General features: G+C 42.9%; 1 protein-coding gene across 4 annotated transcripts in view; it reads right to left on the bottom strand.

Moving 5' to 3' along the window:
* The window catches only part of MBOAT1 (membrane bound O-acyltransferase domain containing 1), a 119857-nt gene that overhangs the window by 51418 nt on the left and 44431 nt on the right, over positions 1–24008 (bottom strand). For all 4 annotated transcript variants that reach the window (XM_032649519.1, XM_032649516.1, XM_032649517.1 and 1 more), the window contains 3 exons: positions 6346–6491; positions 5383–5460; positions 1188–1283 (listed from right to left, as the gene is read on the bottom strand). In XM_032649519.1, coding sequence (XP_032505410.1) covers positions 1188–1283; positions 5383–5429 — 143 coding nt within the window. In that variant the 5' untranslated portion in view covers positions 5430–5460; positions 6346–6491. The remainder of the gene's footprint in view (positions 1–1187; positions 1284–5382; positions 5461–6345; positions 6492–24008) is intronic.

Here is a 24008-nt window from a genome sequence, read left to right as displayed (position 1 = left end):
AATCTGGGAGGAAAGGAATAAAGAAAAAAGGAGGCAATTCAAAGAGAAAAAGGTAAAATCGAAAGGACCGAGGGTAATAGGAACCGATGCCCAAAAAGCTAGTCTGAGACCAAACTACGGTTATCGAAATCCCAATGCAACAGTTTTTGTGTCCCAAACAACACTTTGCCTTCCGAAGCCTCTTCACAGTGGGACAGTTTAGTTGCACAACTTGCAAAGTTCACACCTATGGGCAGTAATCTGTAGCTCTTTATTTCACTGACTATTCTCTACCAACTCATCCAATGAAAGGCAATTCAACCTGAGAGGAGAACCCAGGCTCTCCCTGACTCCAGGCTGCCTGCGTAGACCATGACCAAACTCCTAGGGAAGTAACGTGGATAATGTACAATGTGTCATGAGAAGTAGCTCTGCTTTAGTACCCATTCCTCAAGATTCATAAAAAGTTGCTCCTAAACAAATACCAACAGAGCAATAGAATTTTCACTGATCCACCGCCGTTTTCACCCAGTGACCAATCAGGAGAGGGGTGGCCCCCAGGTTAAGGCTATGGTAACAGACAAAATTTTTAGAAGAAGTATGGAGACCCTTGCTGTGCCAGGCATTGCCCTTCTCATCACTAGAAGTCTGGGGGATCTGGGGAGGGGGCCAGGGCAGCCAGGCAGCACTCACGGGGCTCAGGGTAGCAGCTATTCATCAGCTAGTATGGAAGAATTCTGTATTATTAACCAGTAGGAGATAAACACCAACTCTGTGTTAAGGACCTTAGAATAGGGGTTGGCAGACCTTTCCTGTGAAGAGCAAGATTGTAAGTATTTTGGCTTTTGTGGGTCATATAATTTCTGTCATAACTACTCAACTCTACCACTGTAGTGCAAAAGAAGCCAGAGACAACACATGAATGAGTAAGTGCCTGGGTATGCTCCAGTGTAACTACAAAAACGGGTGGCCAGACAGATATAGCCCGTGGGCCATAGCAGAGCTCACCGTCCCACAGAGCAATCAAATCTTCAACCTCAACCTCATTAGCACAGTCTTACCAACCGATTTAATGAGCTGCCGATGACTCTTATGTGCATGCTTGATCTTTACAGACCCCAAGGGACCGAGTCAAGGGACTCAGCAGTCAGGGGGCTGCTGGACTGAGTCAGCAGCCCAACTGTCCCCACACAAATTAAGATACTCACCCAGAAAAATCTGTAGTGAGAATGCCATAGTGGAAGATGTATATTCGGCTGATGTGGCATATCGTAAGGTAGCCCATTGCTACAAAAAAGGAGTATCTGGAACCAAAAACACAGAGGATCAGATTGTTGCACACCCACTCAATCAACTTTCTCTTCTTTCTCTCCCTCACCCGCCACATGCAATTAGTCACAAAGTCCTGTGGTCCATCTCCACCCCAGCCCATCCCCTCTCCTCACTTTCACACCCACTGCTCTGAGCCCTTCGTCTTTTCTCACCTGGACCACTGCAGTAGTTCTCAACTACGGCAGCGTAATGGAATCACCTGGGGAGCACCGGGCCCCACCCCCAGATACCCTGATTTCATTGGGATGGGGTGCACCTAGCAGGTATAATTCCAACGTGCAGCCAGCGCTGGGAACCGCTGGCCTGTAAGGTCCTTCACTCAGATTTTCCTCTTCACAAACCATCCTGTTTACACAATGATCTTCCTAAAATACAAACCATCATCATACTGCCAACCACTCCCTTCCCAAAACACTTTGTTCTCTTGGCTTCCATTCTCCTTGTTTCCTTCCCAGCTCTCCGGTCAGTTCTTCCAAGGCGTTTGCTCAGCTCATCTTCCTCAATCTACTCCTTAGGTGTTAGCATTCCCAGTGCTCTGCTTAGGACCCTCCCTGCTGATGCCTGAGGCTTCAATTACCACCTACCTACTCATGTTCACTCCCCGGCCTCCTTCAGAGACAGGTCCTGACCATCCTATAGTATAAACCCCCAATGCACAGACACACACCATTCAAAACATTCATCAACTTGTACACATAAAGATCGGTGATAATCTGATTAACTACCGTCTCCCTTACAAGCCTGAAAGCTCCATGAAAGCAAGGATGGTCATGTGTGTTTCATTCACCACTGTGTGCTGGGTGAACCTACTGTGTGTTGAGTGAACAAACAATAAATGAATGTTACTGGTCTTAAAAGTCTCCAGTGGAGGGCTTCCCTGGTGGCGCAGTGGTTGAGAGTCCGCCTGCCGATGCAGGGGACGCGGGTTCGTGCCCCGGTCCGGGAAGATCCCACATGCCGCGGAGCAGCTGGACCCGTGAGCCATGGCCGCTGAGCCTGCGCGTCCGGAGCCTGTGCTCCGCAACGGGAGAGGCCACAACAGTGAGAGGCCCGCGTACCGCAAAAAAAAAAAAAAAAAAAGTCTCCAGTGGATCCCACTATCTAATCACATCAAAACTCCTGAACACAGCATCCAAGGTGCTTCGCATGCTAAGCTCTACCTTTCCTTCTGGACTCATCTCCAACCATGTTCCATATCCACCCTGTGTTAAACCACAGTGGACTGCTCCCTTTCCACAACTACATCCTGCATTTTCAGGCCAGGAATCTTTCTCCTTCCTCTGCCTGCAACTCCTTGCTCCCTCCTATGGTCTATCTGGAAACTAACTATCAGATAAGGCTCAGCTCCAGTGTCACCTGGCATAGTCTTGCTGTATCCATCCCACCCCCACTCCCAACACAATTCGCTGCTCCACTGCCTGTATTTCTCTAGTGCTACACGCTAACATATAAAATTATAATGTTAAAATCACATGTATGGATCTGGTTCCCCAACTCTGAGCTTTCATTTTTCTCCATCTCAGGAAAAAAATCTGTATCCTATAGAGTTGTCCTAGAAAGAATATATTAGCAACAATGATAGGAAATAGTAAATGTAATAGTATATTAAGTGATATACTAAATAAGTGTCTATAGATCAAAATAATGAAACATAATATATTTAGGAGTGCTCAGCCTAGCACCTGGCACGAAGCAAGTACTCCAAAATTGGTAACTGCATCACCAAGTTCCCACATGAGGCCTTCCATCCCAGGAGATATTATATTCTGTTCCAGTTGGTTCATATGAGGTAAGTGACTACCTGTGATTTCTGCCCAACAGAGTGGCTTGGGAAGGAAACAGAAATGGTACCCCAAGAACTCTCTAGATAAATCCTGATAACAACAATCAGTCCTGAAATGGGTTCGTTCCACATAGCTGCAAATATTACCTGTCCCCTCCTATTCCCAGCTATGCACAGGACAGGGCTCATAACTCGGTGAAAGGAAGAGGAAAACAATTCACAAAGAACCCAGAAATTCTAGTCTTGGAGAGAACTTAAGCTCAAACCACCACAAACCCTACATTTCATAGGCAGGAAACCTGACATGCGAAGAAGCTGCCCGGCTTTTCCAAACCCACACTGCTGGAAAGAGCCAGGCTTCCTGACTCCAGCTTCTTGTTCTTTCCCAGCGGCAATAGGAAACAACTTCCATCCATCGGGAAATGTGAACCACTCCCTATTTCTGCAGTATTGGCAACCACACAAGCAAAGAATGAGGGGAAGAACTTGTTCTGGCATTTTTTCTTTTCGGTCTTATGACACGGCTCTCTGCTACCACAACATTATTTGGGGGAAACAGTCAGAGCCTGTCTGTAAAGTCTCTGCCAAAGCTGGAAGATTCCACTCCTGGCCGGAGACTAACCCAGAGAACCTGGAAATGCAGCTTGACCCTCTGCAAAACAGACTGCACCTCACCAACATCACACAAGTGTGGGGAAAGGTGACAAATTACAACTGGTAAGGTAGCTGGAAATGTGCTCTAGAGATGCAACAACGCTTTTATAAATCATTTAATTGCTTCCAACATCAAGTGCAGGAAAAGCCAGGCATCTTTACCTCCCAGGGAAAAAAGCATTTTGTCATAATATGAAGCATTTCCAAAACCAAATTATAGAAGTACGGATTGCCTATTTCCCTTCTGAAGGAATGACTCTATCCCCTTCAAGGAGAGCACTTAGAAGAGAGATAATTAGAATTCAAATTTCCAGAGCTCCTTTGAATACAAAGTTGAATGACTATCCAAGTTAAAAGCAGGCAAAAATATTTTCCCTTACAAATCAGAAATTTATTGGAAGTAATTACAAGATTATACACTCAAAAATTAAATTACAGTGCTTTTAAGAAGGAAAGTGATTGTGCTAATAGTCTCATTAATCAAAGAACTTTCTGAGGCTGAAATAAGGCATCTGCTTTTTATGAGAAGCCATCAGAAAGGAAGCCATAGAAGGGTGAAGCTCTTTTCAAGTATACTCAGTCATTCCATAAATATTTATTGAGCCTTTATTTGTGCCAGGTATTGTTCTAGGCTCTGAGGCTATAACAGTGAACAGGAGAGAAAAGTCTTTGTTCCCACAGAGCTTCCATTCCAGTGTTACTGAGGCCGAATTAATTCTGAGGTTTCAGAAAGACCATGGGAAACAGAGACAGTGCAAAACAGCTCTTCCAGGTATCTCCCTGGATTGTTCAAGCGTGTAGTCTGCAAGGGAGAATTAGATTACTTCTGCACTTTGAAGTCAAAATAGCATAGTAAGAATATTTCTTCCTTTTTTTTTAAACACTTATTGGACATATGTAAAGTATACAAAAGTTTGACCTATTTCATACTCAGAAAATCTCAGCCAAGTTCAAGATAACAGACCTATCCATCACCCCCCAGGTTGCTTCTTTCACATCTCCCTGAGCCATCTCACCCCTGGTTACCTCTGATCTGATTTCTGTCACTACAGATTAGTTTGCATTTTTTTTTTTTTTTTTTTTGCGGTACACAGGCCTCTCACCGCTGTGGCCTCGCCCGTTGCGGAGCACAGGCTCCGGACGCGCAGGCTCAGCGGCCATGGCTCACGGGCCCAGCCACTCCGCGGCATGTGGGATCCTCCCGTACCGGGGCACGAACCCGTGTCCCCTGCATCGGCAGGCGGACTCTCAACCACTGCGCCACCAGGGAAGCCCTAGTTTGCATTTTTGAGAACAGAATTTGTGGGTCCTCCTTCATTCAGCATGTTGATTTTGAAATTCATCCATGGCATTGTGTGTAGGGTTGCTTCTAGGTTGGTGCTATCACAAATGAGGCTGCCTCATTCGGACAAACTCTCTTTCACCTGAGTCCCAATTCACATCACACTTTTTTCCCGTAAAGCTTTCTCTGAAGACTCCCAGCATTTAAGGTCTCCCATCCCTCCTTTCTGATATCTCAAAGCACTTAGGATACGCCACATGTGGCAAATGGGGAGGGCATCCCTTCATCCTAGAAATACATTTCAAAGATCATGAAAAGCCTCACCTTGCATCGTTCATTCCCAGGGTCTTACCTGTGAATATCGGATGTGCTTGCAGTGACCATGATTCCATAGCACATTAACACCAGCACAAAAAGATGCACAGAGTACCTGTAGGCCATCATGGGGAGGAAAGGGAAACACTGAATATATTTCATATTAACATACCTCTTGGCCACCCATACTGCACCTCCACCTCCACTCCCACAAAAAAGCAAGTGATCAGTTACCCCATGTTTATGTAGGAGAAAATAAATCAAGTATTTTCGTTCTATGTAATTAAGATACTGTGTGACACTAGGAAGACATGACATAGTCTGCCAACTGCAGTGAAGAGAGTTCTTTCTTTCAATTTTAAAGTATCAAGACCACAACTGAGCTGCCCCAGATACCAAAATACTCACCATGCTTTCTCAATTTTTCATTGAAGGAGGAAGAGCCACAATCTACTACCCTGAACAAAGTCACAAATTCCCTTAAGTAGTACTTCTAGAAATGTTCATTCCTAAAACTTCTTCCCCAAGAAGTACCCCTCCCAGGGGATTTGCCCAGCTTTCCTAGTAGAGAAAGTCTTAGACCACAGACTTTCTCTGTTAAAGAATGACACATTCCCTAACACCAGCACGAAAACTATTGTTCTACTCTAAATGCAGGATTCACACCAGTATCTCTAGCAGTGATGCAAGGAAAACACCAATATCTACAACAGTTAGGACAGGGCCCTTGTTGGGAAAATTAAACCTTAGAACATTCCATTTACATGACCCAAGGTGAGATCAGCAGAAGTCTAATTTTAAGAAAAATTCACTGAATTGATTTCTAACAGAGTCCGTTTATTGGTTCCAGTTTCTTACAGTAAATGGAGATTTCTCAACATCCCCAACATTTTACAATACGAGTGAATATCTTTTTTTTTTCCTTAGTGCCTGGGAAATGCCAAGAATATCGCTACAAAACCAAATGATAAACATTAGAATTCAGGAGGCTCATACTCACCAGCCAAAGCAAAAGATGACAAAATAGATGCCCAAAATGGTGGCGAACGCATGCCGGACATCAGGACTGGTCTTACCAGGACTCAAGTAGCTGCGGAACCAGAAAGCAGCAAACAAAGCAAAGAGCTGGCATGCCACAAAATTTACCTGTATGGGGAAAAAAAAGAGAGAATCGAGACTTTCACTGTTTGGCCTGTGTGTGAGTTTTCCCTACTTCTTTCAGATTCTACGTCAAGGTGCATCTCAGACTTGGATGTTTTCCTCAGTAGAGCATTCGTTTGGAGGAGGTGCGAGAGACTGAAAAGATAACCATACCCTCATCTGGTATAAGAAGTGACAAACCCAAAACTTCCTTCTCCAATCTCTGAGACTAGCCAAAGCTGCTTTCCCACCAACAAACAGGAGACTTTCTATTGGAAGGGGCCTTATCAGACTGTGAGATCACTTTGCTGGGTGTCTTCCCCTCCCCCACCACCCAGCATTATGTTCTTCTGGAGATGCAGATGAATCAAATCCATGAGGCTTCCCTCACTGGTACCTCAGAAAACACATGCTTCTCCAAAACAACCATCAGCTGTCTTCTGAGTCTAATTTTTCTCATTTTAAATTAACACGAGGGCTTCCCTGGTGGCGCAGTGGTTGAGAGTCCGCCTGCCGATGCAGGGGACGCGGGTTCGTGCCCCGGTCCGGGAAGATCCCACATGCCGCGGAGCGGCTGGGCCCGTGAGCCATGGCCGCTGAGCCTGCGCGTCCGGAGCCTGTGCTCCGCAACAGGAGAGGCCACAACGGTGAGAGGCCCGCGTAACGCATAAAAAATAAATAAATAAATAAATAAATTAACACGAAATAAGCAAGAACATTGCTCAAATCCAAGGTGCACCACTAAAGACCCACAAAGTAAGGACCAGCCCTGCATTGAAGTTTCAACACCAAAACTATCCAGTTATGCAAAATAGGCACCACATCTCCTTAGAAAAATCTCAGTGACCTCTCTCCCAAAAATATTTTACCTAAAAGAAACTAAAATTCCCCAATACCCTTAGAAAAGATCAGCTGATTTAACACAAAACCAAAATACATTAAGTGGTTTAACCGTTAATTAACGTTGGAAAAGCAGTTTAAGCTTTGCAGAGTATTCAGCATGAAAACTTCGGTATCAATTTGCTTTTAGAACAGATGGAGGATATGAGTATCTGAATAAACCCTCAACTTCAGCCTCGACAGTTTTTCATGCTACGAAAAACTGTGGCTGTTAGTGAAATTCATCAGGGTTATGCTCCAAGGTAGGGCTGCAAGTAGCCGTCAGCTCCACCCAAAGCTCATTGTTTTCCCAATAACAGGAATACTTTAAACTCCTTATAATTCATAGAAAATAACACTTTCAGAGAATTTCTTGTTTTTAAAATTGACTGTGCTGTGTTTCCCCTCTATTTGGAGATCACCCTTCCCCAGTCTTTCCAAAAACTTATTCCTACTACTGTTCATACTCGATTTCTACCTTGAAAGACAGAAGGTGAACTGGGATCCTATCCTGCATGATGTGGTCATCTCTTTATAGCCTAAATGCACAACCAACAACACACACACACACTGACACACACACACACACATATACACAAATAGAAAAATAACTGTCTTGGCAAGGTTCAGAATGTAAAGGAACTGGCAACTAGGAAGTCAAAGTTATGATTATTTGTAGACAATCGGTCACACATTCTTTCATTGTCTCGGCCTGCAGACCAGCCCACAGTGAGAGCAGAACATAGTTACTCAGAAGAGCAAGCAAGGGGAAATTTGCACCATTCTTTTTGGCTGGCCAGTAATTATTGAGCACCCTTGTGCATGAAGAATGGTTCAGGGGCTAGAGCAGCAGTTCTCAAAAGTATGGTCCCCAGACCAGCAGGAATAGCGTCACCTGGAAACTTGTTAGAAATGCACACTCCCCGGCCCCACCCAGACCTATTAAATGAGACATTCCCAGAGTGGGCCCAGCAATCTGTGTTTTATCAGGCCCCCCAAGTGACTGTGATGCACACTCGAGTTTGAGAGCCAACAGGACAAAGGAGAAAAAAGGCATGATCCCTGCCTCCAGGAGTTTATAATCTAACTGGCAAGAGAACACAAATAACCTACAAGGAATTGTAAAGTAACATCAACATTGTGTGCCTTCAGATCCAAAGTAAATGACAAGAAGTTCATCGTTAAGGAGGGATAAGATTCAGGCAGACAATCAGGAAAACTGTCGAAACAGGTGAAAATTGAGGGATGTTACGAACATTAAAAAATTTTAAAAATAATGCCTGCGTCCTATCCTCAATCATTCTGATTGATCTGGCCTGTCGTCAGGCCCTTTCAAAGTGTTCAGGTGATTCTAACATGCAGGCAGGATGGCGACCTCCTAGATTAGAAGAATAAAGAGAGAGACCTACAGAGGCACCCATTAGGAGCCGGGCTTTCCCAGAATGCAAAACACAAATACAGGACAGGGAGGTTGGACTGTGCAAGCTTGAGGCAAGGATGAAGTAGAAGAGATTTAAGAGTGATCAAAGCCTGACTGCCATCACTCAGCCAACCCAGGGCTCCTCAGGGCTCCTGAGCTGGGCTGGTCGTCTTCAAGACCCCTTCAAACCTATCTCCAAGGAAGAGAGGGCCTCACTGTGGGAAAACTACATCTAGTCTTGTCACACCAGCAACTGAAAAGGAGAAAGAGAAGACTCACTTGGCCATTGAAGCAAACTGCCATTATTTAGTCACCATAATGTCACATGTAACCAACTGAATGCCCTAGTCCTGACACTGAAAAGCCAACTGGTCAGGCTTAGGTAATTCATGGATTAAATCCACAAACATTTAGTGGTTGACTCTATGTGTTAGATACTGGGGACAGTGAGCGAGACATTGTCACTACCCTCAAGTCAAGAAGAGGAGCTTTACATGCTCTGGGTTTCAATTTCCTTTCATGAACTGGTCTCTAATGCCTCTTCCAGCTCTAATGGTCTCTGACTCCATACATATCTAACCAGAATCTTTTCCCTTAACTGTTCATGGTAAATGTGCAAATGCAACACTTCAATATGGATTAAAAGCTTTTCCCTACATACAAACACAACCCACCCCCCCTGCCTCTTCCCAGGAGTAAGTCACAGATGGCTAGCTGAGGGTTCAGGACAAACTGTTCCAAGGTAAAAGTAGAAATACACAATAACAGCACTTAGTTCTAGCAGGAAGGTTCTAACAGAATTGCTTTTCAATTACCAGAGGTACAGCTTAAAAGGTACGGGCTGAACCACAAGTAGACACCACTTCACACCATTAGGATGGTGATTATTTTAAAGACAAAATAATGAGCATTGGCAAGGATGTGGAGAAATTAGAACCCTTGTGCACTGCTGGTGGGAATGCAAAATGGAGCAGCTGCCATGGAAAGCAGTGGTTCTTCAAAAAATTAAAAATATAATTACATACAATCCAGCAATTCCGCTCCTGAGTATATACCCGAAAGAACTGAAAGCAGGGTCTTGAAGAGATATTTGCCCACCATGTTTATAGCAGTATTAACCACAATAGCCAAAATGTGGAAACAACCCAAACGTCTATAAACAGTTGAAGGGATAAACAAAATGTGGTATATATACATACAGTGGAATATTATTCAGCCTTAAAATGGAGAAAATTCTGACACACGCTACAACACGGATGAACCTTGAAGATATTATGCTAAGTGAAATCATCCAGACACAGAAGGACAAGTATCTAATTCCACTTATATGAGGTACCTAGAAGAGTAAAATTCATCAAGACTGAAAGTAGAATAGTGGTTGCCAAGGACTGAGGAGTGGAGAGATGGATGGTGGTGATAGTCTCATAACTATGTGAATGTACTTAATGCCACTGAACTGCACTATATGCTTAAAAATGGGTAAAATGGAAAATTTTACACTATGTATATTTTACTATGGTTTTTAAAGATGTACAGGCTGGAGCACAATACCAATTTCTTTGTGTTTCCTTGTTCATATCAATACTGGTAAGCTGGTAGGAACTATGGCCATCTCTACAGCCAAGAGTGGCTAGCTGCCGTGACAATTCGTACAGGAACATAATTAGATCTTTGTTCCCTTCCTCTCTAATGCACTAACAAAGTTGGAGACATTATATTTTAAAAATATATCCCCAAATGGGTTTGATTTAATGTATGGGATCTACTTCCAAATAATCTTGAGGGGATGGGAAGAGTGGAGTGAGCATAAATCCGTGGTCCTCAGCTAGGGATGAACTGCTCCCCAGGGGACACTTTTGGTTGTCATAACCAGAAAGGGGGTGGGGGGTTGGTGCTACTGGCATCTAGTAGGTAGAGGCCAGGGATACAGCTAAACATCCTGCAAGGCACAGGGCAGCCTCCCACACAAAGAATTTTCCAGTCCAAAATGTCAGTAGTGCCAAGGTTAAGAACTCCTGGTATAGATGAAACAAGATTGGCCATGAGCTTCAAACTGCTGAGGCTGAGTGCTGGGCACATGAAAAGTTCACTCTACTCATCTCTCCACTTTCACATATTTTTGCCCTTTTCCCTAATAAACAGGTTTTTATAACTACACAACTCTGGAAAGCAGATCACTGGCTGAGATGATACAGAGTTTAAACCCTAGTGATAAAGAAGTCTCTTTATCCACATCAGAGAAACAACTAAGTTAGTGAGGAAATACACGTAAGTATAGAAACAAACCAAAACAATAAAGGGATGATGCCTTCCTAAACAGGAAAAGAACCACCTTTTATGAAATGATCAAACTCCTGAAAGAAGAGAACCAAATTATAACAAATGCAAGAGAAAAGTATTTTTCAATAATAATCAAATTAAGTACTTGTGGCCTCCCAGCCCGTGACCAACAACAGAACCAGCGGTTACCAGCAGAGGCAGGCTACTGGGCTGCAAGACCCAGCTTCACTACTTACTGGCTGAAGAGTTACAAAGCTCGCTTCGTCTAGGCTCCGGGTTCATGTGATGGAGGCAGTAACAGTAGTACTACTTCTCAGGTTGTTTTGAGGGCTAAAGAAGTTAACATAGAAAATCACTGGAAACAGTCCTGGCACTGACAGGCACTTGCTATTAATATTATTCTATATCCACTAAGTTAACACACAAATTGTGCACAGATTAAACTCAATATGCGGTCACCACTGTTGGGCTGTTAAGAATCGGCTTCCCGGGGGGACCTTGAAGATGGCGGAAGAGTAAGACGCGGAGATCGCCTTCCTCCCCACGGATACACCAGAAATACATCCACACGTGGAACAACTCCTACAGAACTCCTACTGAAGGCTGGCAGAAGACCTCAGACCTCCCAAAAGGCAAGAAACTCCCCACGTAACTGGGTAGGGCAAAAGAAAAAACAGAGACAAAAGAATAAGGACGGCACCTGCACCAGTGGGAGGGAGCTGTGAAGGAGGAAAAGTTTCCACACACTAGGAAGCCCCTCCGCGGGAGGAGACTGCGGGAGGCAGAGGGGGGAGTTTCGGGACCGCGGAGTAGTGCACAGCGACGGGTGCGGAGGGCAAAGCGGGGAGATTCCTGCACAGACGATCGGTGCTGACCGGCACTCACCAGCCCGAGTGGCTTGTCTGCTCACCCGCCGGGGCGGGCGGGGCTGCGAGCTGAGGCTCGGGTTTTGGTTTTGGACGGAGCTCAGGGAGAGGACTGGGGTTGGCGGCTTGAACATAGCCTGAAGGGGTTAGTGCACCACGACTAGCCGGGAGGGAGTTCGGGGAAAAGCCTGCACCGGCCGAAGAGGCAAGAGACTTTTTCTTCCCTCTTTGTCTCCTGGTGCGCGAGGAGAGGGGTTTAAGAGCGCTGCTTAAAGGAACTCCAGAGACGGGCGCGAGCCGCGGCTGAGGGCGCGAGCCCCCGAGACGGGCGCGAGCCGCGGCTGAAAGCGCAAACCCCAGAGACGGGCGCGAGCCGCGGCTGAGGGCGCGAGCCCCCGAGACGGGCGCAAGCCGCGGCTGAAAGCGCAAATCCCAGAGACGGGCGCGAGCCGCGGCTAAAACCGCGGACCCCAGAGACGGGCGGGAGACGCTAAGGCTGCTGCTGCCGCCACCAAGGGGCCTGTGTGCGAGCACAGGTCACTCTCCACACCCCTCTTCCGCGGAGCCTGTGCAGCCCGCCACTGCCAGGTTCCCGGGATCCAGGGACAACTTCCCCGGGAGTACGCACGGCGGGTCTCAGGCTGGTGCAACGTCACGCCGGCCTCTGCCGCAACGTCACGCTGCCTCTGCAGCTGCAGGCCCGCCCCGCACGTAGTGCCCCTCCTACCCCCATCCCCCAACCCCCGGCCTGAGTGAGCCGGAGGCCCCGAATCAGCGGCTCCTTTAACCCCGTCCTGGCTGAGCGAAAAAACAGACGCCCTCCAGCGACCTACACGCAGAGGCAGGGCCAAATCCAAAGCTGAGCTCCTGTGAGCTGTGAAAACAAAGAAGAGAAAGGGAAATCTCTCCCAGCAGCCACAGAAGCAGCGGATTAAAGCTCCACAATCAACTTGATATACCCTGCATCTGTGGAATACCTGAATAGACAAGGAATGATCCCAAATTGAAGAGGTGGAATTTAGGAGCGAAATCTATGATTTTTTTCCCTTTTCCTCTTTTTGTGAAGGTGTACGTGTATGCTCCTGTGTGACATCTAGTCTGTATACTCTAGCTTCCACCATTTGTCCTAGGGCTCTATCCGTCCATGACTTTTTTTTTAAAATTCTTTTAATTAATAATTAAGTTTAATTGTAATAACTTTATTATACTTTACCTTCGTTCTTTCTTTCTTTCCTTCCTTCCCTCCCTCCTTTAGACAACGAATCACCCCAAATTGAGGAGGTGGTCTCAGGGAGCAGGATTTATGATTTTTCCCCCTTTACCTCTTTTTGTGAAGGTGTATGTGTATGCTTCTGTGTAAGATTTTCTCTGTATAGCTTTGCTTCCAACATTTGTCCTAAGGTTCTATCCGTCCCTTATTTTTTTTTCTAAATATTTTTTAATTCAATAACTATATTATACTTTATTTTATTTTTACTGTATCATCTTTCTTTCTGTCTTTTTTTCCTTCTTTCCCTCCTTCCTTCCTTCCTCCCTCTCTCCCTCCCTCCCTCCTTTCTTTCCTTCTTTGCTTCTTTCTTCCTTCCTTCCTTTCCTCCTTTCCTTCTTTCTTTCCTCATACTTCTACTAATTCTCTCTACTTTTTCTCCCTTTTATTCTGAGCCGTGTGGATGAAAGGCTCTTGGTGCTCCAGCCAGGAGTCAGGGCTCTGCCTCTGAGGTAGGAGAGCCAACTTCAGGTCACTGGTCAACAAGAGACCTCCCAGCTCCACATAATATTAAACAGCGGAAATCTCCCAGAGACCTCCATCTTAACACCAGCACCCAGCTTCACTCAACGACCAGCAAGCCACAGTGCTGGACAACCTATGCCAAACAACTAGCAAAACAGGAACACAACCCCACCCATTAGCAGAGAGGCTGCCTAAAATCATAATAAGGCCACAGACACCCCAAAACACACCACCAGACGTGAACCTGCCCACTAGAGAGACAAGATCCAGCCTCATCCAGCACAACACAGGCACTAGTCCCCTCCACCAGGAAGCCTACACAACCCACTGAAACAACCTTAGCCACTGGAGACAGACATCAAAAACAACGGGAACTACGAACCTGCAGCCTGCAAAAAGGAGACCCCAAACACAGTAAGATAAGCAAAATGAGAAGACAGAAAAACACACAGCAGATGAAGGAGCAAGATAAAAACCCACCAGACCTAACAAATGAAGAGGAAATAGGCAATCTACCTGAAAAAGAATTCAGAATAATGATAGTAAGGATGATCCGAAATCTTGGAAGTAGAATGGACAAAATGCAAGAAACAGTTAACAAGGACCTACAAGAACTAAAGATGAAACAAGCAACGATGAACAATGCAATAAATGAAATTAAAATCACTCTAGATAGGATCAATAGCAGAATAACTGAGGCAGAAGAACGGATAAGTGACCTGGAAGATAAAGTAGTGGAAATAACTACTGCAGAGCAGAATAAAGAAAAAAGAATGAAAAGAACTGAGGACAGTCTCAGAGACCTCTGGGACAACATGAAACGCACCAACATTCGAATTATAGGGGTTCCAGAAGAAGAAGAAAGAAAGAAAGGGACTGAGAAAATATTTGAAGAGATTATAGTTGAAAACTTCCCTAATATGGGAAAGGAAATAGTTAATCAAGTCCAGGAAGCACAGAGGGTCCCATACAGGATAAATACAAGGAGAAACACGCCAAGACACATATTAATCAAACTGTCAAAAACTAAATACAAAGAAAGCATATTAAAAGCAGCAAGGGAAAAACAACAAATAACACACAAGGGAATCCCCATAAGGTTAACAGCGGACCTCTCAGCAGAAACCCTACAAGCCAGAAGGGAGTGGCAGGATATACTGAAAGTGATGAAGGAGAATAGCCTGAAACCAAGACTACTCTACCCAGCAAGGATCTCATTCACATTTGATGGAGAAATTAAAACCTTTACAGACAAGCAAAAGCTGAGAGAGTTCAGCACCACCAAACCAGCTTTACAACAAATGCTAAAGGAACTTCTCTAGACACGAAACACAAGAGAAGGAAATGACCTATAGTAGCGAACCCAAAACGATATATAAAATGGAAATAGGAACATACATATCAATAATTACCTTAAATGTAAATGGACTAAATGCTCCCACCAAAAGACACAGATTGGCTGAATGGATACAAAAACAAGACCCTTATATATGCTGTCTACAAGAGACCCACTTCAGAACTAGAGACACATACAGACTGAAAGTAAGGGGATGGAAAAAGATATTCCATGCAAATGGAAACCAAAAGAAAGCTGGAGTAGCAATTCTCATATCAGACAAAATAGACTTTAAAATAAGGACTATTAAAAGGGACAAAGAAGGACACTACATAATGATCAAGGGATCGATCCAAGAAGAAGATATAACAATTGTAAATATTTATGCACCCAACATAGGAGCACCTCAATACATAAGGCAAATACTAACAACCGTAAAAGGGGAGATCAACAGTAACACATTCATAGTAGGGGACTTTAACACCCCACTTTCACCCATGGACAGATCATCCAAAATGAAAATAAATAAGGAAACACAAGCTTTAAATGATACATTAAACAAGATGGACTTAATTGATATTTATAGGACACTCCATCCAAAAACAACAGAATACACATTTTTCTCAAGTGCTCATGGAACATTCTCCAGGATAGATCATATCTTGGGTCACAAATCAAGCCTTGGTAAATTTAAGAAAACTGAAATTGTATCAAGTATCTTTTCCGACCACAACGCCATGAGACTAGATATCAATTACAGGAAAAGATCTGTAAAAAATACAAACACATGGAGGCTAAACAATACACTACTTAATAATGAAGTGATCACTGAAGAAATCAAAGAGGAAATAAAAAAATACCTAGAAACAAATGACAATGGAGACACAACGACCCAAAACCTATGGGATGCAGCAAAAGCAGTTCTAAGGGGGAAGTTTATAGCAATACAAGCCCACCTTAAGAAGCAGGAAACATCTCGAATAAACAACCTAACCTTGCACCTCAAGCAATTAGAGAAAGAAGAACAAAAAAACCCCAAAGCTAGCAGAAGGAAAGAAATCATAAAAATCAGATCAGAAATAAATGAAAAAGAAATGAAGGAAACAATAGCAAAGATCAATAAAACTAAAAGCTGGTTCTTTGAGAAGATAAACAAAATAGATAAACCACTAGCCAGACTCATCAAGAAAAAAAGGGAGAAGACTCAAATCAATAGAATTAGAAATGAAAAAGGAGAAGTAACAACTGACACTGCAGAAATAAAAAAAATCATGAGAGATTACTACAAGCAACTCTATGCCAATAAAATGGACAATCTGGAAGAAATGGACAAATTCTTAGAAATGCACAACCTGCCAAGACTGAATCAGGAAGAAATAGAAAATATGAACAGACCAATCACAAGCACTGAAATTGAAACTGTGATTAAAAACCTTCCAACAAACAAAAGCCCAGGACCAGATGGCTTCACAGGTGAATTCTATCAAACGTTTAGAGAAGAGCTAACACCTATCCTTCTCAAACTCTTCCAAAATATAGCAGAGGGAGGAACACTCCCAAATTCCTTCTACGAAGCCACCATCACCTTGATACCAAAACCAGACAAGGATGTCACAAAGAAAGAAAACTACAGGCCAATATCACTGATGAACATAGATGCAAAAATCCTCAACAAAATACTAGCAAACAGAATCCAACAGCACATTAAAAGGGTCATACACCATGATCAAGTGGGGTTTATTCCAGGAATGCAAGGATTCTTCAATATACGCAAATCTATCAATGTGATAAACTATATTAACAAATTGAAGGAGAAAAACCATATGATCATCTCAATAGATGCAGAGAAAGCTTTCGACAAAATTCAACACCCATTTATGATAAAAACCCTCCAGAAAGTAGGCATAGAGGGAACTTTCCTAAACATAATAAAAGCCATATATGACAAGCCCACAGCAAACATCATCCTCAATGGTGAAAAACTGAAAGCATTTCCACTAAAATCAGGAACAAGACAAGGTTGCCCACTCTCACCACTCTTATTCAACATAGTTTTGGAAGTTTTAGCCACAGCAATCAGAGAAGAAAAGGAAATAAAAGGAATCCAAATTGGAAAAGAAGAAGTAAAGCTGTCACTGTTTGCAGATGACATGATACTATACATAGAGAATCCTAAAGATGCTACCAGAAAACTACTAGAGCTAATCAATGAATTTGGTAAAGTAGCAGGATACAAAATTAATGCACAGAAATCTCTGGCATTCCTATATACTAATGATGAAAAATCTGAAAGTGAAATCAAGAAAACACTCCCATTTACCATTGCAACAAAAAGAATAAAATATCTAGGAATAAACCTACCTAAGGATACGAAAGACCTGTATGCAGAAAATTATAAGACACTGATGAAAGAAATTAAAGATGATACAAATAGATGGAGAGATATACCATGTTCTTGGATGGGAAGAATCAACATTGTGAAAATGACTCTACTACCCAAAGCAATCTACAGATTCAATGCAATCCCTATCAAACTACCACTGGCATTTTTCACAGAACTAGAACAAAAAATTTCGCAATTTGTATGGAAACACAAAAGACCCCGAATAGCCAAAGCAATCTTGAGAACGAAAAAAGGAGCTGGAGGAATAAGGCTCCCTGACTTCAGACTATATTACAAAGCAACAGTAATCAAGTCAGTATGGTACTGGCACAAAAACAGAAAGATAGATCAGTGGAACAGGATAGAAAGCCCAGAGATAAACCCACGCACATATGGACACCTTATCTTTGATAAAGGAGGCAGGAATGTACAGTGGAGAAAGGACAGCCTCTTCAATAAATGGTGCTGGGAAAACTGGACAGGTACATGTAAAAGTATGAGATTAGATCACTCCCTAACACCATACACAAAAATAAGCTCAAAATGGATTAAAGACCTAAATGTAAGGCCAGAAACTATCAAACTCTTAGAAGAAAACATAGGAAGAACACTCTATGACATAAATCACAGCAAGATCCTTTCTGACCCACCTCCTAGAGTAATGGAAATAAAAACAAAAATAAACAAATGGGACCTAATGAAACTTCAAAGCTTTTGCACAGCAAAGGAAACCATAACCAAGACCAAAAGACAACCCTCAGAATGGGAGAAAACATTTGCAAATGAAGCAACTGACAAAGGATTAATCTCCAAAATTTACAAGCAGCTCATGCAGCTCAATAACAAAAATACAAACAACCCCATCCAAAAATGGGCAGAAGACCTAAATAGACATTTCTCCAAAGAAGATATACAGAATGCCAACAAACACATGAAAGAATGCTCAACATCATTAATCATTAGAGAAATGCAAATCAAAACTACAATGAGATATCATCTCACACCAGTCAGAATGGCCATCATCAAAAAATCAAGAAACAATAAATGCTGGAGAGGGTGTGGAGAAAAGGGGACACTCTTGCACTGCTGGTGGGAATGTGAATTGGTTCAGCCACTGTGGAGAACAGTATGGAGGTTCCTTAAAAAACTACAAATAGAATTACCATATGACCCAGCAATCCCACTACTTGGCATATACCCTGAGAAAACCAAAATTCAAAGAGAGTCATGTACCAAAATGTTCATTGCAGCTCTATTTACAATAGCCAGGACATGGAAACAACCTAAGCGCCCATCATCGGATGAATGGATAAAGAAGATGTGGCACATATACACAATGGAATATTACTCAGCCTTAAAAAGAAATGAAATTGAGCTATTTGTAATGAGATGGATAGACCTAGAATCTGTCATACAGAGTGAAGTAAGTCAGAAAGAAAAAGACAAATACCGTATGCTAACACATATATATGGAATTTAAGGGAAAAAAATGTCATGAAGGACCTAGGGGTAAGATAGGAATAAAGACGCAGACCTACTGGAGAACGGACTTAAGGATATGGGGAGGGGGAAGGGTGAGTTTTGACAGGGCGAGAGAGAGTCATGGACATATACACACTAACAAACGTAGTAAGGTAGATAGCTGGGGGGAAGCAGCCGCAAGGCACAGGGATATTAGCTCGGTGCTTTGTGACAGCCTGGAAGGGTGGGATGGGGAGAGTGGGAGGGAGGGAGACGCAAGAGGGAAGACATATGGGAACATATGTATATGTATAGCTGATTCACTTTGTTGTAAATCAGAAACTAACACACCATTGTAAAGCAATTATACCCCAATAAAGATGTTTAAAAAAAAAAAAAAAAAAAAAAAAAAAAAAAAAAAAAAAAAAAAAAAAAAAAAAAAGAATCGGCTTCCCCAGTCCCCTCCCTGCTGCTCTTGGACGGATGCCCTTTCGCACCCATCATTCAGGCAGCTGCCTGAGTCTTCCACATACCCTTTCTTCCACAGGGAGAGGCAATGCAGCCTAGGACGAGAGAGTCAACCCCTGGGTTTTCCAGTTCCTGATTAGATTCTTCTAAACCTAAAGCAGAGGTAAATCTGAAAGTCAAAGCAGTCTCCAGAAATTTAGGAAAGCTCTCTTTTTCCTTTTTAATCCTGAAAGCTTATCTTCATAGATCAGGAGCAAAACTGAAGAATTTAAAGCATTGTTGTTTCTACCATAATCCCAGAGGGAAGAAAAGCTCTTAATGATATAAGAGCTGTTTTTCCGCACAAAAGTTGATAAAGAGCTTGGCCAGGGGGCTTCCCTGGTGGCACAATGGTTGAGAGTCCGCCTGCCGATGCAGGGGACACGGATTCGTGCCCCGGTCCGGGAGGATCCCACATGCCGCGGAGCGGCTGGGCCCGTGAGCCATGGCCGCTGAGCCTGCGCGTCCGGAGCCTGTGCTCCGCAACGGGAGAGGCCACAGCGGTGAGAGGCCCACGTACCGCAAAAAAAAAAAAAAAAAAAAAGAGTTTGGCCAGGGATCTGAAGGAGGGATTCCGTGGGTCAGGACTACCACTTAGACATGGGGACAAAAGGGTAAGAGCAAAGATGCTCAGACCATCGAAGCGGATGGCATCCCTAGAGAAGTCTGGCGGAAGGATGCAGGTTATCACAGAAGAGAGGGTGGCCCGGCTTCTCAGAATGCAGCCTGGGGAGATGGCCAGCCCTGTAGAGAGGCACTCCAGAGGACCACAAGATGGGCTTCTCTTGAGCAGAGGCCAGCAAGGTTCCAATGGCACGGGAACCCAACGCCTGCCAAGGCCACGGGGAAGGGCTGCTTCTCAGTCCCAGGTGCAGAGGGAGACGAAGCTTTACAGCCTTAAATGGGAGGTGAGCTGCCTAAAACTGGCAATTCAGCTTGAAAGGTAAATTAAGTTTAGTAGGGAGAAATTTTAGAAGTTCCGTTTTTGCATACCTGTCTGTGGCTGTAAATTTTAAACCCACTGTTATTACCTCTATTAGAAATGTGCACCAAATTTTTACACACAGAAAAAGTACACCTCAGTATTATTTCTAGTAGCAAGAAGAAGGAACCTAAAAGTTCAAGACGCTGGTTAACATATAAAACAAAGGATGTACCTTGCACTACAATCCTTTTCAAAAGGAATATGGTAGTGTTTGCTACAAGTCATACTTTTGACCAATTCCTGGAAATGTATTCATTGGTTGGTAAAAAGCTTAATGCTGAAAAACTGTCAAGGCATTATTTACAAGACAAAATAAAGCAAAATCTACCTACATATAGGATAATAGAGGGATAGTAATTAATGGTAAACCCGTTCAGTATAATAGTATTAAAATGGGCATTACAAAGCACCTATAATGAAATGAAAAACATTTGCTGTAACTAATAAAAAGCAGAATATAAAACTGTATGGAATCACAGCAAGATCCTTTCTGACCCACCTCCTAGAGTAATGGAAATAAAAACAAAAATAAACAAATGGGACCTAATGAAACTTCAAAGCTTTTGCACAGCAAAGGAAACCATAACCAAGACCAAAAGACAACCCTCAGAATAGGAGAAAACATTTGCAAATGAAGCAACTGACAAAGGATTAATCTCCAAAATTTACAAGCAGCTCATGCAGCTCAATAACAAAAAAACAAACAACCCCATCCAAAAATGGGCAGAAGACCTAAATAGACATTTCTCCAAAGAAGATATACAGAATGCCAACAAACACATGAAAGAATGCTCAACATCATTAATCATTAGAGAAATGCAAATCAAAACTACAATGAGATATCATCTCACACCAGTCAGAATGGCCATCATCAAAAAATCTAGAAACAATAAATGCTGGAGAGGGTGTGGAGAAAAGGGGACACTCTTGCACTGCTGGTGGGAATGTGAATTGGTTCAGCCACTGTGGAGAACAGTATGGAGGTTCCTTAAAAAACTACAAATAGAATTACCATATGACCCAGCAATCCCACTACTTGGCATATACCCTGAGAAAACCAAAATTCAAAAAGAGTCATGTACCAAAATGTTCATTGCAGCTCTATTTACAATAGCCAGGACATGGAAACAACCTAAGCGCCCATCATCGGATGAATGGATAAAGAAGATGTGGCACATATACACAATGGAATATTACTCAGCCTTAAAAAGAAATGAAATTGAGCTATTTGTAATGAGATGGATAGACCTAGAGTCTGTCATACAGAGTGAAGTAAGTCAGAAAGAAAAAGACAAATACCGTATGCTAACACATATATATGGAATTTAAGGGAAAAAAATGTCATGAAGAACCTAGGGGTAAGATAGGAATAAAGACGCAGACCTACTGGAGAACGGACTTGAGGGTATGGGGAGGGCGAGGGGTGAGTTTTGACAGGGCGAGAGAGAGTCATGGACATATACACACTAACAAACGTAGTAAGGTAGATAGCTGGGGGGAAGCAGCCGCAAGGCACAGGGATATTAGCTCGGTGCTTTGTGACAGCCTGGAAGGGTGGGATGGGGAGAGTGGGAGGGAGGGAGACGCAAGAGGGAAGAGATATGGGAACATATGTATATGTATAGCTGATTCACTTTGTTATAAAGCAGAAACTAACACACCATTGTAAAGCAATTATACCCCAATAAAGATGTTTAAAAAAAAAAAAAAAACTGTATGGACATGTACAACCACGTTTTAAAAAAAAACAATAATGGCATATGGAAAAAAGGCAAAGAAAACATGTAAAATTGAATATGGCGGTTTTATCAAGATGACAGGAATCCAGGCAAATTCTTTGTAAATTTTTTTTCAACTTTTTTCAATTTTTTTTTCAGTAATGTAATTTCTCATACACACACACACACACACACACACACACACCACACAATCAGGGCACTCTAAGAAACTCACAACAATTCTTATTTAATTCTACTCTATCCTCAGGGTTGCATTTATTAGCACCTACTATAAATAAAGTTTAGGGAGGAGTTAGGCATAAATAGAAGTCAACTTGTAAAAAGTTTCACCTTAAAGAAAAACGCCCTTTTTACAGGCAGCAAAATGTCAGGAGTAACCGTGATGTGCACGGCCAGAGAAGATGAAAATACGCAGCTTTACACTTAATAAACTCTTCACATTTAAAAGGTAAGTGTTAATTCTCGATATCACTCTGCACAGTAGTCAGAGTCAAGTTTTTACTTTTAGTATTAGAAACTACATGAATAAATGTATTTATAAACATATTTGTTCTAGTAATGCTATATTGGATGCACTATTTAATTTTTAAAAATCGCTTTTAAAACCTCTTTTCCATTTCTTAAATTTTACTATTTTGAAACAAACATGTCAAGCGGCGAGTTAATTTCTAGTTCCATTCTACTATTTAAACTCATATATGAATATTACATTCTGTCAATAGCACAGACCACTGTATTTTCATTTAAAACATGTAAATTGTATTTGCATATTTCACTTGTGCATTTATAAATTTTTACGGGACAACTTTGTTACTAACTAGACCTCTAAAATTACAAAATTATTTTGTTTTTGCCTTAGTAAAGAAATTAAAATTAAAAAAAAAAAAAGGAAGGTGTGCCAAGTTTTTATTTTTCTACTGATGCCCTCCCTCTAGAGCAGGAAAGAAAGCTGCGCTTTCATTCGTGATCTCCAACAATACGCCCTCCACAGTTAAACAATTATGTGGGCCCTTCTACAGAAGGAAGCAGTAGAGCACAGTTGTTTTGATCCAACATAACTTGGATTCAGCAAGAGCTCAATTTTCACTGCTCTTGCAAGATTTCAAAGTCACGTACCCAAGGGTTTGACTTCTTATTTCACCAAAGCCCAATCACACTGAGCTGCAATTTTCCAGTGTAAGTTTTCAATCTTTGTGCTCTCATGTGCTGCTAGAAAGGCATTTCTTTGGGAGTTGTGTTCCACGGCCTTCATATGCTTCCCCAAAAAACCATACTTTGCCAGGAGCACAAAACATTGCCTTCCTCCTAATGAAGAGATGCAAGCAGGCTTTTTTTTTTTTTAATGGCTGTGTTGGGTCTTCGTTGCTGCACGCGGGCTTTCTCTGGTTGCGGCGAGCGGGGGCCACTCTTCATCGCGGTGCGCGGGCCTCTCACTATCGCAGCCTCTCTTGTTGCTGAGCACAGGCTCCAGACGCGCAGGCTCAGTAGTTGTGGCTCACAGGCTCAGTTGCTCCGCGGCACGTGGGATCCTCCCAGACCAGGGCTCGAACCCGTGTCCCCTGCATTGGCAGGCAGATTCTCAACCACTGTGCCACCAGGGAAGCCCCCAAGCAGGCTGTTTTAAACGAACAGCAAAGATTAACAGTCCAAAATGATTTCCCTGCTACAGTGATTTACCAGAGGTTCACCAGTGAGACCGAGGCAACTGTCCAGGCCTGGAATGCTCTTCTCAGCAACGCTGCCTTATATGTTCCCAGACAAAACCAATCTAATTAAGCAATTCCTTATTTAAAGGCGGGCTGTCCCTCCTCCACAAACAGTGCTTTTTGTGCACCGCCTCCTACAAATGCGTGTGGCCCAGGAAAGTATGAAAAATGCTATTCCCTTCTGTACCACAGAACAAAAAGTGGCTGTCCCATACTCTTTAGCTACTTT

Source organism: Phocoena sinus, chromosome 11 (assembly GCF_008692025.1).
Source record: "Phocoena sinus isolate mPhoSin1 chromosome 11, mPhoSin1.pri, whole genome shotgun sequence".
In the NCBI taxonomy this organism is placed as follows: Eukaryota; Metazoa; Chordata; class Mammalia; order Artiodactyla; family Phocoenidae; genus Phocoena; species Phocoena sinus.
This window is presented reverse-complemented; position numbering and strand designations above follow the sequence as displayed.